The sequence below is a fragment of the Otolemur garnettii genome, unplaced genomic scaffold, assembly GCF_000181295.1.
Source record: "Otolemur garnettii isolate 467f Iridium unplaced genomic scaffold, OtoGar3 scaffold00044, whole genome shotgun sequence".
NCBI lineage: Eukaryota > Metazoa > Chordata > Mammalia > Primates > Galagidae > Otolemur > Otolemur garnettii.
The window spans coordinates 3,113,274-3,140,097 of NW_003852439.1; the positions used below are offsets into that span (position 1 = coordinate 3,113,274).

Here is a 26,824-nt window from a genome sequence, read left to right on the forward strand (position 1 = left end):
GGCTGGGGATTCGAACCCGCCACCTTAGGTGTACGTGGCTGGCGCCTTAGCCGGTTGAGCCATAGGCGCCGAGCCTGTGTATATTCTGTGTGTATTTAGACTTAAACTTTTGAAAAAGTTTGTTTAATTTTCTTCAGGCAGAATATTATGTTGTAACAACGTCTTTAATTGTTGCTAAAGGTATATATCCTTCATTAGCTACCTTGAGATGCATATTGATGTTGATTTAGTATATATAACACTAAATGTGTAATTTGATCTTTTGAAAATGAAAAGACTGTTTCATGATACTCAAATCATATATCTTTCTCCTTTTTCAGTTTGTGCTAAAAAAATAGCTTTTTGTGCTGTATTTTCTTCAGGATGAAGATATAACACTTCAGATAACAGAGAGTGAAGACAATGAAGAAGATGACATGGTCGATGTTATCTGGCGTCAGTTAATATCAAGCTGCCCATGGCTCTCAGAACTTGATGAAAGTGCAACTGAAGGAGTTATTAAAGTGTGGAGGAAAGTTGTAGATAGAATCTTCAGCCTGTACAAACTCTCTTGCAGTGCATATTTTACTTTTCTTAAACTCAATGCTGGTCAAGTAGGTAGCACCGTGTTCTGGTTTTAAAAAAATTATTTAGAATTGATTTCATGTTAAATAGAAGCAGTGTTCTGAATTGTGTTTTTATTTCTTCCCTTAATTGTTCATCTTTAGATTCCTTTAGATGAGGACGACCCTAGGTTACATTTAAGTCACAGAGTGGAGCAGAGTACTGATGACGTGATTGTGATGGCCACGTTGCGACTGCTCAGATTGCTCGTGAAACATGCAGGCGAGCTTCGGCAGTATCTGGAACATGGCTTGGAGACAACACCTACTGCTCCATGGAGAGGTGATGGCTGTGTTTTAGGAAAAAGTGTTTCAGAGTAGAGTATATAAGACAATGAAAAATACAGTGGTTTCTTCTTATTATTGGGATGTGTTAAAGAATAGTCGCATTAGTTCATAGGGTCTTGTTATGCCACTAAGACCTCCACCCCCACTATTCAGAGAAATGGGAGATAAAATGCTTTTTATATACAGTCTGAGTTTTGGAGAGGGTGGTGAAAATAAGTCTCAAAATGATTTTCTATACTCTTTGTAAAAATTACTTGAGTCAGGCTTGTTTGTCAGCACTGACAGAAAACACACTTCCATAAAACATTTTCGACTTGCTCTGGACTTGATCACTCTATACCTTAACAAAACTGGCAAATCAAGCAATATTGTGAATGGTCCTTTGTTACCACAGGGAGAAATTTGAACTCTTAAAATTTGTGCTGATGCTGACACATATCAGGTTTTGTCGTTTCACATACTATATTGGTAGTTTTTAATAACTTTAAAGTATCTGTCTGTCTTCTTATCTTGAAGGAATTATTCCGCAGCTTTTCTCACGCTTAAACCATCCTGAAGTGTATGTGCGCCAAAGTATTTGTAACCTTCTGTGCCGTGTGGCTCAAGATTCCCCACATCTCATATTGTATCCTGCAATAGTGGGTACCATATCACTTAGTAGTGAATCCCAGGCTTCAGGTATGGAATATTAAAATACTGCTACTTTGCGTATAAATTATTTTGCCAACAATTTATATTAGGTCAGTTATTTGGAAGAATAACTTTTTTTATTCCAGGGTTGGAATAATTTATAATTATTTTTAGTAGTAATAATTAATATTATTGACGGAGTAACTACTGTGTTTTGGGCACAACAACATACGCTTTGTACATTATCCTCTGCCTTTACAAGAGCCCACTCCCCAAGGTATAGAGAAATGGAATAGCTCTCTCAGGTTCTCTAAGCTATCACTGGTAGTAAGCATCAAACCAAGTTTTGGACTCTGCCTGAGAGAGCACATTATTTGTTAGAAGCTCATTTATTATTCTTGCCCTGCAATGTATCTTCCATTAGCTTATGATATTAATAACCTCAACTTGTAAAAAGGCAGAATATCCGCAGTCTTTAGTCACTTTAGTGCACAGACGGCATTAAATGAGCTCTCTAGAATCAAATAGATGGTCGATGTTTTTAGTAATTCAGTTTATGCTCATAGGGGAAACATTCAATTCCTATTCTCCCATTTCCTTATAGGAAATAAGTTTTCTTCTGCAATTCCAACTTTACTTGGCAATATTCAAGGAGAAGAATTGCTGGTTTCTGAATGTGAGGGTGGAAGTCCTCCTGCTTCTCAGGATAGCAATAAGGATGAACCTAAAAGTGGATTAAATGAAGACCAAGCCATGATGCAGGATTGTTATAGCAAAATTGTAGATAAACTCTCTTCAGCAAACCCAACTATGGTGCTGCAGGTACAAAGAAACCCAACTCATATATTTCTTTTTTTTCTTTTTTGAGATGGGGTCTTGCTCTGTTGCTGGGGCTATAGTGCAGTGGTCTCATTGTAGCTCACTACAACCTCCATCCCCTGGACTAAAGTGATCCTCCTGCTTCAGCCTCCCTAGCTGGGACTGCAGGTGCATACTTCTGTGTCTGCCTAATTTTTTTCTACTAACAGGGTCTTACTATGAGATTGGTCTCAAGCAGTCCTCCCACCTCAGCCTCCCAAAATGCTAGGATTCCAGGCATGAGCCGCTAAAAACCTTAAAAGCAAAACTCAAAGAACAAAACTTCCCATTATTCATGGAAATAATTTGAGTAGTGCTTTTAGAATAGTCAAAATTGGTTTTGTCAGTATTGATAGAATCAGTAATCAGCATTCTTTAATTATATAACGAGCAACATTTGCTCCCATTTGACTTGTAATATTTAGTGTTTGAAGAACTGTGTTGTGTATAGACTGGGAGTTGAGCTGTTTTGGATGTGTCTGTATGCAGGTTCAGATGCTCGTGGCTGAGCTGCGCAGGGTCACTGTGCTTTGGGATGAGCTCTGGCTGGGAGTTTTGTTACAGCAACACATGTATGTCCTGAGACGAATTCAGCAGCTTGAAGATGAGGTGAAGAGAGTCCAGAACAACAATACCTTACGCAAGTATGTGTCCACATACTTTCACTCAGAAAATGAGTAAACGTGTTAAAATATATGTAACAAAATGTATTCTTTTGACAATTTTTAAGTGTACAGTTTAGTGGCAGTAAGTGCATTCAAATATTGTGCAACTGTTACCACTGTTTTCCGTACTTATCCCACATGGAAGCTGTGTACCTCTATTCTACTTTCTGTCTCTGTGAATGTGCTTATTTTAGCTGCCTCTGATCAGTGGAATCATACAATATTTGTCCTTTTGTATCTGGCCTTTTCACTTAGCATGATGTCCTAAAGATTTGTCTGTGTTGCAGCATATATTAGAATTTCATTCTAATGTTTATTGATTCACCTTTTCATGGATAGTTGGATTGCTTCTATATTTTGGCTGTGTGAATAATGTGGCTCTTAACATTGTTGTACAAGTAACTAAGCCCCTGCTTTCCATTATTTTTGTGTGAATGTAGTGTATATTTTGTGTATAATCCAGTGGATTTCCTAGATCATATGACAGGTCTGTTTCTAGCTTATTGAGGAACTGACAAACTTTTCGACAGTAGCTGCACACCGTTTTACATTCCCACCAGCAACGCATGAGGCTCCCATCTCCTCATCCTTGCCAACACTTTCTTTCTTTTATAAAAAAAATAATTGCCATTCCACCAGATCTGAAGTAGTATCTTGTTGTTCTGATTTGTATTTCCCTATGACTAATGATGTTCAGCATCTTTTCATGTGTTTCTCTTTGGAGAAGGAAGTCACGTCAGCCTAGTCCTTTGTCAATTTTTGAATTGGGTTGTTTGTAGTTTTGTTGTTGTTGAGATGTTCTTTATATATTCTGGATAGTAACCCTTTCTCAGATACATGATTTACAAATACTTCCTACCATTTGTATATAGGTTGTCTTTTCACTTTCTTAACAGTACCTTTTGACATATCATAAGCTTTAATTTTAATGTAATCTAATTTAATCTGAGCTGTTGGTGCCATGTCCAAAGAATAAATCTGTGTCGTGAAACTTTTTCCCCTATCTTTTCTTCTAAGAAATCTTTGGTCCATTTTGATTTATATTTTGCTTATAGGTGTGAGGTCTGAGTCTGACTTCATTCTTTTATGTTTCGATATGCCATTGTCTGTGCACCATTTCTTGAAAAGAAAATCTGCTTCTTTTGTGTTCTGGGTTTTTATTTTTATTTTGGTCGTTTTGTTTTGTTTTGTTTTGTTTTTTAAATATGGAACGCTTCACAAATTTGTGTGTCATCCTTGTGCAGGGGCCATGCTAATCTTTGTATTGTTCCAATTTTAGTATGTGTGCTGCTGAAGCAAGCACTGGGTTTTTACTTTTTAATGTTTTATTTATTTATTTTTGAGACAGAGTCTCACTATTTTGCCCTCAGGAGACTGCCATGGCATCACAGCTCACAGCAACCTCAAACTCTTGGGCTTAAGTGATTTTTCTGCTTCAGCCTCCCAAGTAGCTGGGACTACAGGCACCTGCCACAACACCCAGCTTTTTTTTTTTTTCTGCAGTTGTCATTGTTGTGTTAGTGGGCCCAGGTTGGGTTCAGATCCACCACCCTCGGTGTATTTTGCCAACACCTTACCCACTGAGCTTTGGGCACCACAATATTCTGGTTTTTTTTTTTTTTTTTTTTTTAAATACTTGTATGTTAGTTACTTTGCTAATGCTTAATTTTTAGGCATATCCTTTGATAGTGTTTACTTATATTTGATACTTTTTAATTTTCTTTTTTCTTTCTTTATTTCTTTTTTGAGACAGTCTCATTATGTCACCCTCAGTAGAGTGCTGTGGCATCACAGCTTATCGCAACCTCAAACTCTAGGACTTAAGCCATTCTCTTGCCTCAGCCTCCCAAGTATCTGGGACTACATACACCCGCCACAATGCCTGGCTGTTTTTTTTGTTGCAGTTGTCATTGTTGTTTAGTAGGCCTTGGCTGGGCCAGGCTTGAACCCACCAGCTCTGGTGTATGTGGCTGGCGCCTTAGCCACTGAGCTGCAGGTGCCAAGACTATTTTACATTTGAACTCTCCCATGTTTGTGTAGAACTTTCATGTACCATGAGTTTTTGAATAAAAATGTCTTCCTGGTCAGGGAAGAGAAAGTTGCCATCATGCGGGAGAAGCATACAGCTCTTATGAAGCCCATTGTATTTGCTTTGGAGCATGTGAGGAGCATCACAGCGGCCCCTGCAGAAACGCCTCATGAAAAATGGTTTCAGGATAACTATGGTGATGCAATTGAAAATGCTCTGGAAAAACTGAAGACCCCATCAAACCCAGCAAAGCCTGGAAGCAGCTGGATTCCATTTAAAGAGGTACAGAATAATCTCAAGAATGCTACTAATGTGGACAATTCCCTATGAGATATAAAATTTAAATAAGTGGGCTCTCCTTACTTGGAACAAAAGTGAAGATTTTAAAAGTCTATTGGAAGGCAGCCTATGACCAGTTGCTTATAAGGAATATAGAGAAAAGTATTTCATTTGAGAATTTGGATACTGGTAGGCAGAGGGAGTGGCAAAGGTGCCTATTCCTTCACATATAGAAGGCTCATAGCAGTCAACAATGTACTGTAAGAAACTTGCCAGGGTATGGGTACTGGTCTAGAGCTAAATGTTGGGTACCTGCTATATTCTTTTCATAAAAGATAAATTTTCCAGGCTCAGTGGCATCTGCCTGTAATCCTAGCTCCTTGGGAGGCTAAAGTGGGAGAATCATTTGAGCCCAGGAGAACAAAAGCAGCACAGGCAATGCAGCAAGACCTTATCTAAAAACAAGATTAAAAAAATTGAATTTGGGGCCAGGCATGGTGGCTCAAAACCTGTAATCCTAGCACTCTGGGAGGCTAATGCAGGTGGATTACTTGAGCTAATAAGACCAATCTGAGCAAAAGTGAAACCCTGTCTCTACTAAAAATAGAAAAACCAGCCAAACGTTATAATGGGAGCCTATACTCCCAGCTACTCAGGAGCTGAGTGAGGTAGGAGGATCACTTGAACCTAAGAGTTTGAGGTTGCTGAGAGCTATGATGCCATGGCACTCTAGTCTAGGACAATAGAGTGAGACCTTAAAAAAAAAATTAATTTTTTTATCTCTAGTTTTTCTTGAAAGGAGCATTCACTATTTTTAAGAAGACAGAATATTCAGATATAACAGCATTAATTTTTTAAGTAATAACTTTGAAATCAATTTTGCACAGGTTTCTTAGGATAATTAGTAGATCTAGGTATTTGAAAATCTTTATCTTTTATGTTTTGGTTTCCTTAATTCTGTATTATCTTTGGTCTTTATCTTTGATAGCAACATCACCATTAGGTGGGGGACCTTCTTCATTACCAGCTCGTTCTTGCTTTTCCTATCCCTTCTTTTCTTTCTTAACTTTTATTGCTTCTAATTTCCTTGCTGAGCTTTAGTAGTGAGAAAGCTGTTAAAAAGAAATATGTAAAAACAAATGTAGAAACAAAAAGTACAGTCAACTATAGTAAATGCAAACTGCTGAATTCAAAGGATGTATCTAGAAGTATAAGACAGGAAAACTAACATGAAGAATGAAGTTTATTAGGCGTTGCTTGGCCAGAACTCCTATTTCCTTGTATTCTTTGAGCTCATGAGACCAGTCTGAGCAAATTTCTTGCTTCTTTGTCTGTTTCTCAGTAAATGAAGAAACCCAGAAGAGGACATAGAAGGAATACTTTTAAAAACCTATGCGTGTATGAAATAAACAAACAGGAATGTTTTTGTAATGATTATGTATATTTTAAAGACTAATTTAAAAAATTTAAAATACCGCTGTTGGCTGAGTGTAGTTGCTCACACCTGTAATCCTAGCACTCTGAGAGGCTAAGGTTGAAGGATCACTTGAGGTCAGGAGTTCAAGATCAGCTTGAATAAGAACGACACCCCCATCTCTACTAAAAACAGAAAAATCAGCCTGGCATGATGGTGTATCCCAACTATTTGGGAGGCTGAGGTGGGATTGTTTGGAGTTTGAGGTTTCCTTGAGGCTATGGTGATACCATGGCACTCTACCCAGGGTGACAGAGTGGAACTGACTCAAAACTGACCAAACAACTCGCTATGTCTCCCTTCATTTTTAGCTGTATTGTAGCTAAAAATTAAAGTTAGCTAAAGAAATAGAACTTTACAGACGTCCCACTTTTCTTTCCCTAATTATCTCTCTCTTACCTACAACGAGTTTTCTGAGTTTTTAATTGTTACCTACTTTTTAAAATCTAGTTTTTTCTACTACCGTATTTTTTGGATTGGTAGTAGGTTACTACCTAGTACTTAGTAGGTTTTTAAATGATTCAGCCACATTTTTGTGTGTAGCTTGACAGTGATCTATGTTGTGAAAATACTATAGTTTATTCATTCTTTTGTCATTGGATGTTTCCAATTGTGTTTTTTCCCCTCTTTTATGAACAAATCCTGTGGAAGGTTGCTTTAAAATTTTTAACATGAAAACAGAGCCCAGAGTTTGTTAATTCAGGTGCATATTACTGAGTTAGCTATAACCAGGGACACAACTGTACATAGAATTCATTCCCTATCATCATTAGAAGAGGTATAAAGCTTTCCTGCATACCGTGTTTCCTTGAAAATAAGACCTACCCCAAAATTAAGCCCTAGCAGGATTTCTATGCATTTGTTAAATCTAAGCCCTACCTCAATAATAAGACCTAATGGTGGGCCTGGCTATGCAGTGTATCTGTATATACAGCCACCTCATGCATTTTGGCCTGGAGAGGAAGACATCCCCTGAAAATAAGCCCTAGTGTGTTTTCTTGAGAAAAAACAAATATAAGATAGTGTCCTGTTTTCGGGGTAACACGGTACTTGAAGTGGTCAGAATTCTAAATTTATACTTTTCTGTTAGAAATGTGTTTGTCTTTTCTTAGTTTTGTTATAGCTCTTGGAAACCAGCTTAATTTCCTTTCTTCCTGTGTGACACTAATAGGTTGAGCTTCTTTTCTTTATAATTTAATGTTAATAAGTTTGCATGTGGCTTCCTAAGAAGAGTTTTTCTACCTAATAGTCAGCTACAAGCTGTATCTTTTGCTCTAATAGAAGGACTGATTTAATTCATTTTGGCATTGCTCTGATTTTGCTCATCAAAGGTAATTTGGTACTAAAAGCCCCAAATTGGGTGATCACAGCAGTGATTTCCTTCTCTTTTCTGTGATTGCTTTGGACAGAGAAGAAGGTGTCTTAACATGGTAGAAATCATCTATAGTATATCAGCACACCACTACTTTTCTTACAATGGCCCATATACCTAATATTGAATTAAATGTAGAAGTTAAAAGAACTGATATCTGTATGGGGTTTTTTATTTACTATCACAACCAAGCTAAATATAAAATAAGTGTTTTGAGCATAATATAAACTCATTTTTTCCATCTTACAACTATAGATAATGTTGAGTTTGCAACAGAGAGCACAGAAACGTGCCAGTTACATCTTACGTCTTGAAGAAATCAGTCCGTGGTTGGCTGCCATGACTAACACTGAAATTGCTCTTCCCGGGGAAGTCTCAGCCAGAGACACTGTCACCATCCACAGTGTGGGTGGAACCATCACAATCTTACCCACTAAAACCAAGCCAAAGAAACTTCTCTTTCTGGGATCAGATGGAAAGAACTATCCTTACCTGTTTAAAGGTAGGATTTAAAACTTCTTCCATTTTTAAGAAGAGTATTAGTCTTATTAACGAATGCTGTGTTTGTGTGTATGTGTGAAGATTATTTCAGGCATATTTCTATATGTCATTATTAGCTTAAAGTGTCATGTATCCTATGTGATTTTGAATGGGAGTGATTGGATACTATGCAGAATGACTTTCCATAGCCCCTAACCCCCTTGTGTATGAACTTGCACAGACAAAACAATTGAGGTACAGCTAATAACTACTATTAATACCTTCTCCCTGAATAGAATTCTCTAATGCTTTTAGTCTTCCTTATGGGTTGTCAGTTCTTAACTGCTATTGCTAGTTGAAAAAGAACACAAAGAAATGGTGTGCTCCCAGTACCATTTGATCATCTACTCCAGCTACTTTAACTTTGTTTTTATAGGACTAGAGGATTTACATTTGGATGAGAGAATAATGCAGTTCCTATCTATTGTGAATACCATGTTTGCTACAATTAACCGCCAGGAGTCACCCCGTTTCCACGCTCGACACTATTCTGTAACACCACTAGGAACCAGATCAGGATTAATCCAGTGGGTGGATGGAGCTACACCATTATTTGGTCTTTACAAACGATGGCAACAACGGGAAGCTGCATTACAAGCACAAAAGGTCCATTAAAATTTAAGTTAAATTTTTATATTTAAAAATAAATGCATCTATTAGCCCATTCTTTTATTATGTGAAATATTTCTAAGCTTACTATACTTGAACATTTTTGCATGTTTATTAGGGGCTAAAGATAGAAAAGATTTAAGGTCCTTAGGATGATATTTTTGAGGTATATTTTATAAATATAAAGTTGCAAAAGACAAATGATGGCATTGGGTTAATCTTAACTCTAGACAAATCGAAGGGCATGTGTATATTTGATATTTCACATCTTAATGCTTTCATTGGGCTTACCATGGTCTTTTGAGGTAAATTTATAAATAATAATTGCTTTGTGGCCAGGCATAAAGTGGCTCATGCCTATAATCCCAATCCTATGGAAGGTTGAGGTGGGAGGATCACTTGAGCTCAGGAGTTTGAGACCAACCTGAGCAAGAGTGAGAGATCCCATCTCTACTAAAAATAGAAAAAATTAGTTGGGCATTGTGGCAGGGCACCTGTAGTCTCAGCTACTCAAGAGTCTGAAGCAGGAGGATCATTTGAACCCAGGAGTTTGAGTGCCATGAGCTAGGCTGATGCCATGGCACTTTTGGTAAACAGAATGAGACTGTCTCCAAAAAAAAAAAAACCCGTGGGCAGTGCCCATAGCTTAGTGGGTAGGGCACATCAGCCACACTACACTGAGGCTGGCGGGTTCAAACCTGGCCCGGGCCAGCTAAAACAACAAAAAAGCCAAGCATTGTGGTAGGCACCTGTAGTCCCAGCTACTTGGGAGGCCGAGTCAAGAGAATCACTTAAGTACTTAAGTCAAGAGTTTGGGGTTACTGTGAGCTGTGACGCTATGGCACTCTACCCCAGAGTAACACCTTGAGACTCTGTCTCAAAAAAAAAAAAAAACTACAAATTAATAATAGCTCTGAAACCCAGGTTTTTAAAACTATGTAAATAAGAATAATTTTAAATTAAGTTTAGAGTTAACAATGATGCCATCCTATTTTGTACCTGTGAATTTTATACTTTGAGTTAGAGTAGATTAATTTAGAATTCATTTTAACTATGTACTTTTAATATGTGCCAGAAACAGTACTAAGTTCTGCACATGTTCACATAAATTTTATACAGCCTCAACCTTAGGCTGCTGTAGCTAGCTAAACAAAATGCTTCTAATTAAGATAGGTCTAGGAAAAAGCAAGAGTTTGAGAGGTGTTAAGTTTTAAGTATAGGCATAGGAGACTACAGGGGAGTTATTGATGCATAAATTAGAGATAGGAATTGGAGTTAGGCTATCTAACTTTTTATATAATGTGTTTCTAAATTTCCATTATTTTATACTGATGATTTAAATCACTGGTGAATTAGGAATTATAAATTTTAAGCTTAATTATATGATATAAAGAAGAATGTCATTTTATTGTTGAGTTTTGGATTAAACTTTAAGAAAATTTAACACCAGACCAACTTTTCAACAGAGTAATAGTATTTAAAGAAAGAAGTATATTATAAGAAAGATAAATACACCAGCAAAATTGGCTATTGCTAAAAGAAATGTAGCTGGGTAGGTAGAAAATCCAACTGAAAAAAATAGTTTTTAAAGTAGTACTTTGCATTTATTTAAAAAAATTGATCTTTTCTTTTGAAGGCCCAAGATTCCTACCAAACTCCTCAGAATCCTGGAATGGTGCCCCGTCCTAGTGAACTGTATTACAGTAAAATTGGCCCTGCTTTGAAAGCAGTTGGGCTTAGCCTGGATGTGTCCCGGCGCGATTGGCCTCTTCATGTAATGAAGGCAGTGTTAGAGGAATTAATGGAGGCCACACCCCCAAACCTTCTGGCCAAGGAGCTCTGGTCGTCTTGCACAACACCTGATGAGTGGTGGAGAGTTACACAGGTGTGTGCCATGTGTTGGACTGTCATCAACGTTATTCTTTCTTTTGCCTGCTGCCTTGTCTATCTTTTTTATCTTCCTTATCTTTCTTCTGTTCCTCCAGACTTGATAGTTTGAGATCTATATTGGAATCTGATATTATAGCTATAGTGGTGTGGCCCTGACTGTGTTTGAGAGCAGGATGGGGAAGTGGTTGTGGATGAAATAGAAAGTAGAATAAAAAAATTAGAGTGGGAAAAACTTGCGAGACTGAAGAGAAGTACTTTTTTTAATCCAGCATCATGGTAATGATTAACTATCAAGGACCATGATGTTGTATGTGGCTGCCCCACGCAGAGCTTGGGTGATAAGTATGTCTCACCCTGAAGAGTGTTTTTTATTTGTTGATTTATTTTAAAATAAGGATTATGGTGTTCTGTAAATTTTAAAGTATCACATCCATGTTAAGGGAAATCTCCTATTAGTGTTTAACTTGCTACCCCTGCCCCCTTTTCTTTCTTTCTTTTTTTTTTTCTTATAGCATAACTAACCCTTTTCTTTAGTCTTACGCAAGATCTACTGCTGTCATGTCTATGGTTGGATACATCATTGGCCTTGGAGATAGACATCTGGATAATGTTCTCATAGATATGACGACTGGAGAAGTTGTTCACATAGATTACAATGTTTGCTTTGAAAAAGGTAAAATAAAAGAGGACTTTTATATTCATGTGAGGGTGAAGTGTTTTTTGTGAAAGGGCAAAAGTAGAACTATTCTTTTTTTTTTTTTTTTTAAAGGTAAAAGCCTCAGAGTTCCTGAGAAAGTACCTTTTCGAATGACGCAAAACATTGAAACAGCACTGGGTGTAACTGGTGTAGAAGGTGTTTTTAGGCTTTCCTGTGAGCAGGTATGCTGTCTTCTGCCTCTGCCTTTTTTAGTATCCATGTGAAATGACAAAAACCACGTTAATAAGGAAACTTATGGTACCCCTTAAATCTCTTGTGAAAACAGGTTTTACACATTATGCGGCGTGGCAGAGAGACTCTGCTGACACTGTTGGAGGCCTTCGTATACGACCCTCTGGTGGACTGGACGGCAGGAGGCGAGGCTGGCTTTGCTGGCGCTGTCTATGGCGGGGGTGGCCAGCAGGCTGAAAGCAAGCAGAGCAAGAGGGAGATGGAGCGAGAGATTACCCGCAGCCTCTTTTCTTCCAGAGTAGCTGAAATTAAGGTGAAGCCCAATGATGTAATAAGTCATCATCATCTTTTTGTTAATAGAGTAAACATGTTCATTAAAAAGTTGAGTAAAACTGTTTCTGTACTTCCTTTTGGGCAAGACTGTAATGTATAATATTGACATGGCGCTTAAATGTGTGGTAATTTGATGCTATCTTTCTGTTAATCAGTTCTCCCATACAAACACGCAGGTTTATATTCCATAGTCCTGAGAGGTGGGTTAATGATATGAAAAAAATTTTATTTTAAAATATGTTGAAATGTGTTTGCTAATGATAATCGTAAATGTTCTTTAATTGGATAGCCTCCCTTGTCTATCAGGTAGCCAGTGATTCTAATCTCGATCTGGGTGCATGTTGGTAACTGATAGTGTTATAGAATTGAGCCTGTCACTTTATGTCTGTGAATTTGAATATATTCGTTACCTTTTTATGGTGGAGGTGATGCCATCATTCCTTCAGGATTTGTTGAGATTTAAATAAAGTGTGCAGAATGTGCTTTTAACAGACATTATTGTGTCTCACAGTTGACCCTGTAATAATCATCCTAATTGTAACACCTTTTCACAGGTGAACTGGTTTAAGAATAGGGATGAGATGCTGGTTGTGCTTCCCAAGCTGGACAGCAGCTTAGACGAATACCTAAGCTTGCAAGAGCAACTGACAGATGTGGAAAAACTACAGGGCAAACTGCTAGAGGAAATAGAATTTCTGGAAGGAGCTGAAGGAGTGGATCATCCTTCTCATACTTTGCAACACAGGTGTAAAACAGTGATGAATTCTTATTTCTAAATATGTTCAATTAAGGAGAATTTGCACATTTGTGTAAGCATTTTCTGTGTAGATTGTCTAATAATCATTTACTGCAGCATCTCAGGTAAATGATAAAAGATCCCTGATTATAGTTTTAGAGTGTTATAAATAACAATTCACTTAAATTTTCTGTTTTATTATCTTTAAATGTTTGACTAATTATGGGAGATAGGTGGGTGTTAATAGTTAGACACAGCTCTGCACCAGTGGCTCAAGTGGCTAAGGCGCCAGCCCCATACCCCTAAGGTGGTGGGTTCGAATCCAGCCCAGGCCCGCCAAACAACAATGACGGCTGCAACCAAAAAATAGCCGGGCGTTGTGGCAGGCGCCTGTGATCCCAGCAACTTGGGAGGCGGAGGCAGGAGACTCGCTTGAGCCCAGGAGTTGGAGGTTGCTGTGAGCTATGCCACAGCACTCTACCCAGGGGGACAGCTTGAGGCTCTGTCGCCAAAAAAAAAAAAAAAAAAAAGTTAGACACTTAGAATCAGGGCATGCAAGTTTTAGTTTTCTCAGTACAGTTATATGAATCACTACTCATTTGTACAGTAGCAGTTATTTCATGTACTTTGCTGAGTTTTTACACATTAGATAGGATGATCTAAGTGAGTGAACCTTATATGGAGCAGGTGCCCAGTAAAGTGTAGTTTGAATATGAAGGTGTTAAGCATTGCATTAGGCTCTTCGAGTACAGAGACCTCTCAAGCATCTGTCTTTAACCTCTAGAGAACTAAAACCTTGAGATGTGGTAGTTTTATTTTGAACATTGTGAGCAAGTTGAGGAGATTACAAGGTCAAGAAAATTCAGAGAAGCAAGGAACATTAGAGCAGAGACTGTAAGACTGAAAAGGAGCTTACCAGGAGCCTTAAGTATGAGCAAAGTCTAGGTTACAAAAGTAAGTAGAAGAAAGAACAGCAAGGATCTTTTGTTTGTTTCCCCATCAGGTATTCTGAACACACCCAACTACAGACTCAGCAAAGAGCAGTTCAGGAAGCAATCCAGGTGAAGCTGAATGAATTTGAACAGTGGATAACACATTACCAGGCTGCATTCAATAATTTAGAAGCAACACAGCTTGCAAGCTTACTTCAGGAGATAAGCACACAAATGGACCTTGGTATGGGTTGACTTATTTTAAATATATATGTGAGCATGAGAGTTTCGTAGTTGTGTGTTTTTGTGTGAGGTTCTGCTTTGTGCTTCCTTTCAGTTCCTACTGACTTAAAATGGTTTAACTGTGATTAATACTATCTTTTACCAAAAGGGCCCCCAAGTTATGTGCCAGCGACAGCCTTTCTGCAGAATGCTGGCCAGGCCCACTTGATTAGCCAATGTGAGCAGCTGGAGGGGGAGGTTGGCGCTCTCCTGCAGCAGAGGCGCTCCGTGCTCCGTGGCTGTCTGGAACAGCTCCATCATTATGCAACTGTAGCTCTACAGTATCCGAAGGCCATATTTCAGAAACATCGAATTGAACAGTGGAAGACCTGGATGGAAGAGCTCATCTGTAACACTACAGTAGAGCGCTGTCAAGAGCTCTATAGGAAGTAAGCTGATAGCACTTTTTCTTTTTTTGTGGGGGGAGGACAGAGTCTCACTGTGTTGCCCAGGATAGAGTGTGGTGGCAAATACTTGAGCTCAAGCGATCCTCCTGCCTCATCCTCCCCATTAGCTGGGAATACTGGGAAGCGCGGCACCATGCTCAGCTACTTTTCATGTTTTTGGTAGAGATAGAGTCTCACTATATTGCTTAGGTTGGTCTCAAACTCCTGGCCTCAAGTGTTCTTACTGCCTTGGCTGGCTCAATGTCTAGTATTGCAGATGTGGGCCACTGGGACTGGCTAATTTTCTTTATTTCTCATTGAAAGTGGAAGTAACATTTTGTTCAATTTTTAATTATATTTGTACTTTCTTTTTGTGAAAAGTTATGGGTGAAATTAAAATAGAGTTACTTTGGTTTTGCTTAAGAGGATTTAAGCTCAGGTTTCTCTTATAAAAACTATGCTTTCTTTCCCTAATTAAAGTATATCCTAGTGTAAGAGTGGGGGGATTGGTTTAAAGAGAGCTAGGCTCAAACATCAACTTAGCATTTACCAACTAGTTACCTTAGGAAATTACTTAAGCTCATGACACTTTTTTATCTGTGTGATGGAAATAATGGTTCCTTACTTTTCAAGATTTGTCTGAGGATCAAGTACAACATTCTTTTGTATTTGGTAAAGTGTGAACTTTATTTACAAGCAGAGAAATAGTTATATTATCAATAAGTACCTCTCTCTTTTATAGATATGAAATGCAGTATGCTCCCCAACCACCCCCAACAGTGTGTCAGTTCATCACTGCCACAGAAATGACCCTGCAGCGGTATGCAGCAGACATAAACAGTAGACTAATTCGACAAGTGGAACGTTTGAAACAAGAAGCAGTCACTGTGCCTGTTTGTGAAGATCAGCTGAAAGAAATTGAGCGTTGCATTAAAGTTTTCCTTCATGAGAATGGAGAAGAAGGGTCTTTGAGTCTAGCAAGTGTTATTATTTCTGCCCTTTGTACCCTGACAAGGTGAGTTAGCTAAACTCAGATTGGATCAGTTCATCATCCTACAAACACTGGTATTTCACGTTTCTTTTTTGAGACGGAGCCTCAAGCTATCCCCCTGGGTAGAGTGCCATGGCATCATGCTCACAGCAACCTCCAACTCCTGGGCTCAAGCGAGTCTCCTACCTCAGCCTCCCAAGTAGCTGGGACTATAGGCACCCGCCAGAACACCTGGCCATTTTTTGGTTGCAGCCATCATTGTTGTTTGGCGGGCCTAGGCTGGATTCGAACCCGCCACCTTAGGTGTATGTGGCTGGCGCCTTAGCCGGTTGAACCACAGGCGCCGAGCCTATTTCACATTTCTTATTTTTAATCCCACACTTTAGATATTACTTTACTTTCCATTGTTTGATTTCTTTTCAGATTCTGAAGTATCCTTTTTTATGTGCATATTAAACTAAGTTTCACTGTAGAAATACTTATCTAATTTAGGCGTAACCTGATGATGGAAGGTGCTGCTTCAAGTGCTGGAGAGCAGCTGGTTGATCTGACTTCTCGAGACGGAGCCTGGTTCTTGGAGGAGCTGTGCAGTATGAGTGGTAACGTCACTTGCTTGGTTCAGTTACTGAAGCAGTGCCACCTGGTGCCACAGGACTTAGACATCCCCAACCCCGTGGAAGCGTCAGAGGCAGTTCACTTAGCCAATGGAGTGTACACTTCACTTCAGGTAAACACTTCTCATTCATCCGAAAGTGAGTTTATTTTAGATACTGAGTATTGTCTTCCTCATGTTGTTAGTCTGGAAGAGTGATTTGACTTTCCCCTTTGGATGCTGTTCATATAATCATTTAAAATAAAGATCAGTGAAGTTTATTGCCATAACTTGGTTATAGTTGTGTAAGTTTGTTCTTAATATATGGCTTTAAGTCTTCAGATGTGTAACTCAGTTAAATTCAGAAAATATTAAATAATGTTTCTCACATACTTACAGGAATTGAATTCAAATTTCCGGCAAATCATATTTCCAGAAGCACTTAGATGTTTAATGAAGGGGGAATTCACGTTGGAAAGTATGCTTCATGAACTGGACAATCTTATTGAGCAGACAACTGATGGCATTCCCCTACAGACTCTAGTTGAATCTCTTCAAGCCTATTTAAGAAATGCAGCGATGGGACTTGAAGAAGAAACACACGCTCATTACATTGATGTTGCCAGGCAAGTGAAGGCTGGCTATGCCCTGTTTCCTTATGAAAGAGATGGGACAACCAGATAAAGGAGTTCTCAGCCCTTAACTTTACTATAAGTTTACTTTTAGTTTTTATCTTTATCTTTTTTTTTTTTTGAAAAAAAACCCCAAGCTATCCCCCTGGGTAGAGTGCCATGGCATCATGCTCACAGCAACCTCCAACTCCTGGGCTCAAGCGAGTCTCCTGCCTCAGCCTCCCAAGTAGCTGGGACTACAGGCACCCGCCACAACGCCCGGCCATTTTTTGGTTGCAGCCATCATTGTTGTTTGGCGGGCCTGGGCTGGGGATTCCAACCCACCACCTTAGGTGTATGTGGCTGGCGCCTTAGCCGCTTGAGCCACAGGCGCCGAGCCTACTTTTAGTTTTTAGAGCAGATATGATTACTCACAAATACTCATACGTGTGTCTTTATTTATTTTTGTTTTTTATTTTTTTTTTTATGAGACAGAGTCTCACTTTGTTGCCCTCAGTAGAGTGCTATGGTGTCATAGCTCACAGCAACCTCAAACTCTTGGGCTTAAGTGTCTCAGCCTCCCAAGTAGCTGGGACTATAGGCGCCTATCACAATGCCCAGCTATTTTTTGGTTGCAGTTGTCATTGTTGTTTGGTAGGCTTGGGCTGGGTTTGAACTTGCCAGCTCCAGTGTATGTGGCTGGCGCCCTAGCCACTGAGCTATGCCAAGCTGTCATACATGTAGCTTTTACAAATTTTTTTTTTTTTAATTTTGAAATAACTAGAGTCGTAGAAGATGTAAAAGAAAAAAGCACAGAAAGGTTAGTATCTAAGAAGGTAGAATAGTAATGAACATTGATTTTACTAACTTTAACAATTGTCTGCACCCAGTCAACCTACCTTAAATTCTACTACCATGGTTGTTTTGAAACAAATATATTTTATTGAATATACAGATAGTGTCTTGACTGCAGTGTTTATTATTTCACCAAAAATGGTAGCAGTAAGTGATTCCTTTTCTTTTTTTATTTTTCTCTTCATATAAATGTTTATTTGGTTTCCACTTTTTGCCTTCACAAAATTAAAAAGGCTTAAAATTTAATAACAATGTTTAAGATAAGGACTAGAAACAAAAACCCCATAAAGAACGAATGAAGATAAATATATTCAGAAAAGAAGTCAGATGATTGCTGCAACGAAATATTGAGCAATAATAATAATGCAAAAAAAGTAACATTCGCATTGTCAGATAAGAGTATGTCTATCATAGAATGCTTTGGCTCTGAGTAAGTGATTCCTTAATGTTAATTATCCTGTACTCAGAAAATTCCTATTTTCTTATGTTTCTTTGTAGTTGCTACATTCATGTAATAGGAAACAATATAATTATCATTAGCATAAACAAAATCAGCTAAATAGTGATTTACGTTAATCACATTAACAGCTTCCGATTTCTAGCAATATTTACCAAGTTCAATGTTTGATCTAAATACCTTTCTTTCACACTAAATATCAGACATCATTTTGTCTTCCTTAATATCTTATTCAGGTTCCTTTATCCTCATAGGGAGGAATGTTTAATGTGTGATTTGGGTGACAACCTTGGGGCCTAGTTTTGTGCAGCCCATCTGTGCCTTGTTTCAAAGAAGCTCTTTTTTGATAATCTCAAAGAAAATTCATACCATCTTTGCAGCTCTTTTTTCATTAGACATTTCTGTAGTAATGTTAATTAAAAAATTAACATTTTTAATTCTCTTAAAAATTCTTAATAGTTCCAGCCATTTGGAATGATTTCTTTGTGTGTATGTGTGAGATGAAGTTGAAATTTCAGTTAATTTTAGTTTTATTCATAGTAATCATAAGTGCTGGCAATTGAATTTTGGCTTTTGATATAAAATGTTTAGACATAGTGTCTGGTTACCTAAGTGCTATAAAAGTTTTTATATGGGCTCGGCGCCTGTGGCTCAAGTGGCTAAGGCGCCAGCCACATATACCTAAGGTGGTGGGTTCGAATCCAGCCCGGACCCGCCAAACAACAGTGAAGGCTGCAACCAAAAAATAGCCAGGTGTTATGGCGGGTGCCTGTGGTCCCAGCTACTTGGGAGGCGGAGGCAGGAGACTCGCTTGAGCCCAGGAGTTGGAGGTTGCTGTGAGCTGTGAAGTCACGGCACTCTACCCAGGGGGACAGCTTGAGGCTCTGTCTCAAAAAAAAAAAAAAAAGTTTTTATATGTATTTCAGTTCACTGTTTGTAGTTGGTCCTGCCGTGTGGCAGAACTGTGAACATACCTTACAATTTGTGGGCCTACCAGTTTTAGAATTTTGTGATTCTTGACATTTTCAATATGGGATTCATTTTACTTCATATTTTGTATGTAAAGTGAGACTAATATTTAATGTAGTAATTTTTTAAATTGTCATAACTCAAGTTTGCATTAAACTTAATCACATGAACAGTTACTAATACTACAGTGGAACTATTAAGTTAGACTTTTGATTGACATTGAATACCATTTCATCATAACATAACTTCCTTAATGCCAAAAGTTTAGACTTTGGCATTTTCTAAACTTTACCTATTGGCTATGAGACTTACCCAAAATGCATTACTCAACAGTGAGGGTTTAACTCCCTTTTGTTTTCCCATAGGGTACTACATGCTCAATATGGTGAATTAATTCAACCAAGAAATGGTTCAGTTGATGAAACACCTAAAATGTCAGCTGGCCAGATGCTTTTGGTAGCATTTGATGGCATGTTTGCCCAAGTTGAAACAGCTTTTGGCTTATTAGTTGAAAAGGTAAGTATTGACTTCATTTTAAGAATAAGGCAAGTGAAATAAAGGTGTGTGGAAAACAGAGAAATGAAATTGTTTTTCTTTCATTTGCATAGTTAAACAAAATGGAAATTCCTATAGCTTGGCGAAAGATTGACATCATAAGGGAAGCAAGGAGTACCCAAGTTAATTTTTTTGATGATGATAACCACCGACAGGTGCTAGAAGAGATTTTTTTTCTAAAAAGACTACAGACAATTAAGGAGTTCTTCAGGCTCTGTGGCACCTTTTCTAAAACATTGTCAGGTAATAATATTCTACCTTTAAGCCTGATGGGTTTGTTTATGTAGTATTATAGAAGGGGGCAGGGTAAAGTAGGCTTAATTTAGTTATACGTTCATAAAATCTTGAGTACTTTAAGCAGTACGTTATTTTTGTATGAAATACTTTAAGGAAATTTTCTTTTTTTAGGATCAAGTTCACTTGAAGATCAGAATTCTGTGAATGGGCCTGTACAGATTGTCAATGTGAAAACCCTTTTTAGAAACTCTTGTTTCAGTGAAGACCAAATGGCCAAACCTATCAAGGCATTCACAGCCGATTTCGTAAGGCAGCTCTTGATAGGACTACCAAACCAAGCCCTTGGACTTACACTGTGCAGTTTTATCAGTGCTCTGGGTGTAGACATCATTGCTCAAGTGGAGGCAAAGGACTTTGGTGCCGAAAGCAAAGTTTCTGTTGATGATTTGTGTAAGAAAGCGGTGGAGCACAACATTCAGGTTGGGAAGTTCTCTCAGTTGGTTATGAACAGGGCAACGGTATTAGCAAGTTCTTATGACACAGCCTGGAAGAAGCACGACTTGGTACGAAGGCTGGAAACCAGCATTTCTTCTTGTAAGACAAGCCTGCAACGGGTTCAGTTGCATATTGCCATGTTTCAGGTAAGGGTTTCTCTTTGTAAAATGTTTTTCCTTCAATGTAGGAAACGTGAAAAACTGGGGGAAGTAATATAAAACAGTACAAAGAAAAGATTTTGAAACTACCTGAACCCTGCCAGCCCAGTGCATGTTTAACATTTTGGTGTTTTTTATCCCCAGTGCTCCTTATTTCTTATTTATTTATTGGCAAAGTCTCACTCTGTCACCCTCGATAGAGTACCATGGTGTCGTAGCTCATAGCAACCTCAAACTGTTGGGCACAAGCAATCCTCTTGCCTTAGCCTCCCAAGTAGCTGGGGTGGCTACGGTGTCTGGCTATTTTTAAGAGGTCTTGTTCTTGCTCAGGCTGGTCTTGAACTCCTGAGCTCAGGTGATCTACCCCTCCTTAACCTCCCAGAGTACCTCATTTCTCTTTTATATATTTGAGAGCATTTCATGTCCTTTGAATTTGTTTCTGTCAGGACTATATGATAAGCCTTACCTGTGTTCCCAAGTATTTACAAATAAAATTTATAAATAAATTTTTTTGTTTTTGTTTTTTGAGATAATTGTGGCTCAGGCTGGAGTGCAGTGGTCTTATCATAGCTCACTGCAGCCTCAAACTCCTCCACTCAACTGATCCTCCTGCCTCAGCGTACCAAGTAGCTAGGACTACAGGCACCACTGCCAGCACCACACATAGCTCACTTTCCTATTTTTTTGTAGAGATGAGATCTCTTGTACAGGCTGGTCTTGAACTCCTGGTCTCAAGTGATCCTCTGGCCTCAGCTTCCCAAAGCACTAGGATTATAGACATAAGTCACCAGATCTGGTCAATAAATATAATTTTCAATGATTGAAATTGTTATGTAGATACACTTACTGTATTTTTTTAATGTAAAATTAAGGTTGTCCTAAAGAAATTTCTGTTTTTCTGATATCCAAATGATGTGATAAACAGCTTTGGCCATAAATCTGTGTTCATTTTGGGAAGTTTTTTAGAAGCCTGTTTTTGTCCTTGATTATTTATAAATGGGCAGTATGGTGGTAAAGGCTTTGGAGATAGGGTGGATTTGGATTCAAATTAGACTGAGATGTATAAACTTGCACTTCTCTAGCTCTGATTCCCTTTTTTTAAATTGTAGAATGGGGACAATACCTGTCTCATAGGGTGGTATCTGTGAGGGTAGAGTATGATTATGTAAGAGGAGAAGTACAGTATACATTTTTCTTTCTTTCTTTTTTTTTTTTTTTGAGACAGAGCCTCAAGCTGTCCCCCTGGGTAGAGTGCCATGGCATCACAGCTCACAGCAAACTCCAACTCCTGGGCTCAAGCGAGTCTCCTGCCTCCGCCTCCCAAGTAGCTGGGACCACAGGCGCCCGCCACAACGCCCGGCTATTTTTTGGTTACAGCCAGCATTGTTGTTTGGCGGGCCTGGGCTGGATTCGAACCCCACCACCTTAGGTGTATGTGGCTGGTGCCTTAGCTACTTGAGCCACAGGCACAGAGCCAGTATACATTTTTCTTACTTCTTTTTTCTTCGTAGGCTTCACCATTTCAGTAGTATCAATGAATTGTAATGCATGGAATAATTGGGGAACAGCATTTTCTGGAATTTGCTTTGGCACAAACAGGAGTTACTTTGTGTCATTTATATTGAAGCTGCTTTTCAATAGTGAATTGTTGGTTTCAGCTCAGTTTTATAATTTGCTGTTTTCTTACCACACAAGTTAAGAAAAGTAATTTAATCAGACTTCTAAAATTGCATTCATTATATATTAATAGTCCTATTTATAGCATCTTTGGGGATGAGTATATTTTATTGTTTCTAAAAATGTTCGATGATGACAAGTTTTGTATGTTTTTCAGTTCATTCCCTTAAAAATTCGTAGTCTTGTGGAAAATATATAGTAAAGTCTCTTTCAGTTTTTTTCTATCGGAACACATTTTAAGCACTAAACAAATGTATAATTTTTAAATTATAGCCCAAGTGTCCCTTGGAACTTCTGTAAAGGGATTACCTTTACAGCATACCAGCTGGCTTAATCTTCTCAACACTTGCCTGCCTCTTTTTGTGACTTTCAGGTTCTGTGTTTGGAGACTTTGTTCTTCTGTGACTGCTGCTGTTGTTTTTAGTCTCCTGCTCAGCCTCTGTGCTGGACAGCTCAGCTGCCTGCCCACATCTGCTCTATCCTCTTAACTAGGGATTGTCTTTAAGGGATTGTGTACTAGACTTTTATATACATTACTGATCACCTTCAGAGTTACTAGTTAAATGTTGTGTGTTACTGATGAAGAAATTGGTCAGCCTGGATGTGATTCTTTTATGGAGTTTCTTCTGTTACTTTTCTCTGCTCACCTGCAGCTCACTTCCCCATTTGCTGCGGCTGGGTTATTTTCTCTTCCCCTAGTCCTGACTTGCACCTCTTTCCCATATTCATCTAAAGACTTTTTGCTGCTGATTTTATTACATTTATTTTTCTTTGAACAGTGGCAACATGAAGATCTGCTTATTAACAGACCACAAGCCATGTCAGTAACACCTCCCCCTCGGTCTGCTATCCTAACCAGCATGAAAAAGAAACTACATACTCTGAGCCAAATTGAAACTTCCATTGCAACAGTTCAGGTGTGTTTTGTCAGATCTTCCTTCCAGCATATCTTTCCTTTAGAAATAACTTACAGTGTGATTCTTAGTGCTTTGTATATCTATATGTTTGTCCTTGGCTTTTAAGCCAGAGGAGCATAATCTTTTTTCATTTGTTTTTTATTTTTTACCCACCAATGTAACTAAATCTTACAGTGAGAGTTACATTTTGAACTAGGAATAGAAAAATACTAATTATTTCAGAGTTTTTTTTTTTTTTTGAGACAGAGTCTTTTCTGGCGCCCTTAATAGAGTGCGTGGTGTCACAGCTCACAGCAACCTCAAACTCTTGGGCTTAAGCGATTCTTTTTTTTTTTTTTGTAGTTTTTGGCAACCTCCGGTATATGGGCTGGCGCCCTACTCCTTGAGCCACAGGCGCCACCCTTAAGCAATTCCCTTGCCTCAGCCTCCCAAGTAGCTGGGACTATAGGCATCCACCACAACACCTGCGTATTTTTTGGTTGTGGTTGTTGTTTAGCAGGCCAGAGCCAAGCCTGAACCCACCAGCCTCCTTGTATGTGGCCAGTATCTACTCACTGAGCTATAGGCGTCGAGCCTATTTCAGGTTTTTAATAAGTTTGATCATTACATTATGTGTTAATATATGTATTAAGGGAAGCCTGGTGATTGAAAAAAACTTTGCTTACTTAATTTGTTTTCTGAACTGTATACAAGTAGTTATCTGGTTAATTATTAATATATAAGAAGCATGGACATTTCTTCTGTTGTGTAGATAATGGGATTTTGTGGTGTCTAAGACAGCAGAATATTTTTCCAAACTGTTATTGCTGACTTGATTAATAGTAGAGTAGAATTAAGTGTCATTACTTCTGTAATAGTTGTAAAATTACAAAGAAAGGGCAAGAGTTCATTCTTTCATTCTTATAAATAAGGAACATGTCTTTTCTATGACTGATACACTGCACAGAAAGCTTATTTTAATCTTCAAAGAACTAAACTCCAGAAAAGTTACATTATAACTTTTATAAAATTATATAAAATACTTGAGAGATAGGAAGTTGAGGATGTTCTAAACATTGACCAAGATTCTGCTGACTTTTATAGGAGAAACTAGCAGCCCTTGAAGCAAGTATTGAGCAGCGACTCAAGTGGGCAGGTGGTGCTAACCCTGCGTTGGCACCTGTGCTACAAGATTTTGAAGCAACAATAGCTGAAAGAAGAAATCTTGTCCTTAAAGAGAGCCAAAGAGCAAGTCAGGTATTGTGACTCAGGTGCACCATCTTTGTATTCAGCTACAGGATCATATAACTTACTGAAAGTTATATGTGGGATAACCTGGGGAGCTTGGGAGCCCATGCTCCATTTAACAGCCCAGGAGAAGTGGTTGGTGGCTCTTTTCAGGGCATCCTTTAGGGCAGGCTATGACCGTTTAGTTCCCCAGACCCTTGCTGCATCTTGAATACATTTTTGCCCACGTGACAATTAAATGTCTTATGACCTATGTTACACCAGAGGTTGTAGATTAACTTTGTTGTGATAGAGAGGGAACCAAAATAATTACTGTGGAAGTTTTTGACCAGGCACAAAATTATAATGATAAAATGATACCCATCCCTCATGATAACCCCTCACTCAAATTTAGTAATTATCAACTTGAGTCCTGTATTATTGTATACATATATCCTACTCTTCCTTTTTATCTCTTATTTAATGGTAATCTCAAATATTTTTATTTCAGTATGAGCCTATTAGGAGAACTATTTAAGAACATAATTACAATATTATTAATTATACCTTTAAAATGTGCTTAATATTGGCAAATAATCTAGTTAAAGTTTTGTGGGTTTATAAAGTTAATTAGGAGTAGAAGCAGAAGGGGAATATTCTGGCAGCAGTGTTCTCTGAAATTTGGACATATATTGCAGCTGAATATAACAACTTACTCCTTTATTATGGAGGAAATTTCTATGTAAAATAATTACATAGAAGATATGTTGTTTACCTAATGGCTCTTATGTGCTTTTGGCCATTTCAGATTTCACAGTACTGGCATAAATTAAAATGTACATTTACTTCTAACAGCCTTTATGAGGATCTGGTTTGTTTCCCAAAAGAGTCATATGTTTCTAGGACCAATTCTGGAAGTGAGAAGGTAGTATTTTTTCATGTCATTAATTACTTTTCTCCCCTCATTGTGGTGATTCTGTTTCTTTCTTCACAGGTCACTTTTCTCTGCAGCAATATCATTCATTTTGAAAGCTTACGAACAAGAACTGCAGAAGCCTTAAACCTGGACGCTGCATTATTTGAACTAATCAAACGGTGTCAGCAAATGTGTTCATTTGCATCACAGTTTAACAGTTCAGTGTCTGAGTTAGAGCTTCGTTTATTACAGAGAGTGGTGAGTCTTGAGTTTTGGTGGGAGCAGAGAGACTGATTAAAGAAGGCCAGTGTTACATTATCAAAAAATCATTCTAATACATTCACTTAGTTTGCATGTATTGGGTGGGTACTATATGTAAGAGATTGTTATGAGGGGTACTCAATACTGATTAAATCTTGCTCTTTGCCCTCAAGGAACTTAATGTTTATTTAATAATGTAACAAATGAAATAGTGAAAGGATTCTCAAAGACAAAACCGAAGTACTATGGAAGTTTAGAAGGAAGGAGAAAGGTGTATAGCAAATGTTTCAAATGCCCTAAAAATAGAGTAGTAGAAAGAGCTTGTGGATGATGAATGTTGGGAAGGTCAGTGAAGTTCAGAAATAGCAAATCGGTAAGTGTGGCATCTATATTTTGTGGAAAGGCTTTACACTGTGTATTAGAAAGCTCTGGTGTCATTTCTTTTATTCAGTGTGAGTTTGGGGACCTGGATGCCAATCATTTCGTCATTCCAAATAGATTTCTTGACTCTTAAACTTTAAGCATTATATCCTATATAATTATGCAGAAAAATTAAAAATCTGAATCTGTATTTCATAGATGATTGAAATTATTTAGTACTATTTTGGAGGTAATTCATGACTTAGCAGCTGAGGTTTTCTGTGTGTCAGCTTGAGTTACTAATATCTTTAAGTAGTGATGATGAAGAAAGGACTCATATTATTTCAGCTGATGCTTAAAATCAAATTACTGTTCTATTTAGGACACTGGTCTTGAACATCCTATTGGCAGCTCTGAATGGCTTTTGTCAGCACATAAACAATTGACCCAGGATATGTCTACTCAGAGGGCAATTCAAACAGAGAAAGAGCAACAGATTGAAACAGTCTGTGAAACAATTCAGAATCTGGTTGATAATATAAAGACTGTGCTCACTGGTCATAATCGACAGCTTGGAGATGTCAAACATCTCCTAAAAGCAATGGCTAAGGTAAGATTGATACTTTTTTAATTTTAATTTTTATTTTTATAGAGACAGAGTTTCTGTCGCCCTTGGTAGAGTATTGTGGCATCACACAGCTCACAGCAAACTCCAACTCCTGGGCTTAGGCAATTCTCTTGCCTCAGCCTCCCGATTAGCTGGGACTACGGGC

General features: G+C 38.2%; 1 protein-coding gene and 1 non-coding gene across 5 annotated transcripts in view; one reads left to right on the top strand and one right to left on the bottom strand.

Moving 5' to 3' along the window:
- The window catches only part of SMG1 (SMG1, nonsense mediated mRNA decay associated PI3K related kinase), a 155,558-nt gene that overhangs the window by 116,488 nt on the left and 12,246 nt on the right, over positions 1–26,824 (top strand). For all 4 annotated transcript variants that reach the window (XM_023513771.1, XM_003790714.3, XM_023513769.1 and 1 more), the window contains 25 exons: positions 363–593; positions 708–885; positions 1,407–1,568; positions 2,125–2,342; positions 2,868–3,022; positions 5,132–5,354; positions 8,453–8,699; positions 9,114–9,343; positions 10,983–11,231; positions 11,771–11,909; positions 12,006–12,115; positions 12,220–12,438; positions 13,013–13,203; positions 14,198–14,370; positions 14,518–14,797; positions 15,537–15,809; positions 16,278–16,512; positions 16,777–17,003; positions 19,635–19,785; positions 19,878–20,067; positions 20,233–20,702; positions 23,171–23,308; positions 24,392–24,544; positions 25,509–25,688; positions 26,434–26,661. In XM_023513771.1, coding sequence (XP_023369539.1) covers positions 363–593; positions 708–885; positions 1,407–1,568; positions 2,125–2,342; positions 2,868–3,022; positions 5,132–5,354; positions 8,453–8,699; positions 9,114–9,343; positions 10,983–11,231; positions 11,771–11,909; positions 12,006–12,115; positions 12,220–12,438; positions 13,013–13,203; positions 14,198–14,370; positions 14,518–14,797; positions 15,537–15,809; positions 16,278–16,512; positions 16,777–17,003; positions 19,635–19,785; positions 19,878–20,067; positions 20,233–20,702; positions 23,171–23,308; positions 24,392–24,544; positions 25,509–25,688; positions 26,434–26,661 — 5,250 coding nt within the window. The remainder of the gene's footprint in view (positions 1–362; positions 594–707; positions 886–1,406; positions 1,569–2,124; positions 2,343–2,867; positions 3,023–5,131; positions 5,355–8,452; positions 8,700–9,113; positions 9,344–10,982; positions 11,232–11,770; positions 11,910–12,005; positions 12,116–12,219; positions 12,439–13,012; positions 13,204–14,197; positions 14,371–14,517; positions 14,798–15,536; positions 15,810–16,277; positions 16,513–16,776; positions 17,004–19,634; positions 19,786–19,877; positions 20,068–20,232; positions 20,703–23,170; positions 23,309–24,391; positions 24,545–25,508; positions 25,689–26,433; positions 26,662–26,824) is intronic.
- Positions 4,243–4,346, bottom strand: LOC111725614. Its single transcript, XR_002773641.1, has one exon. It is a non-coding gene; the product is annotated as a U6 spliceosomal RNA (small nuclear RNA).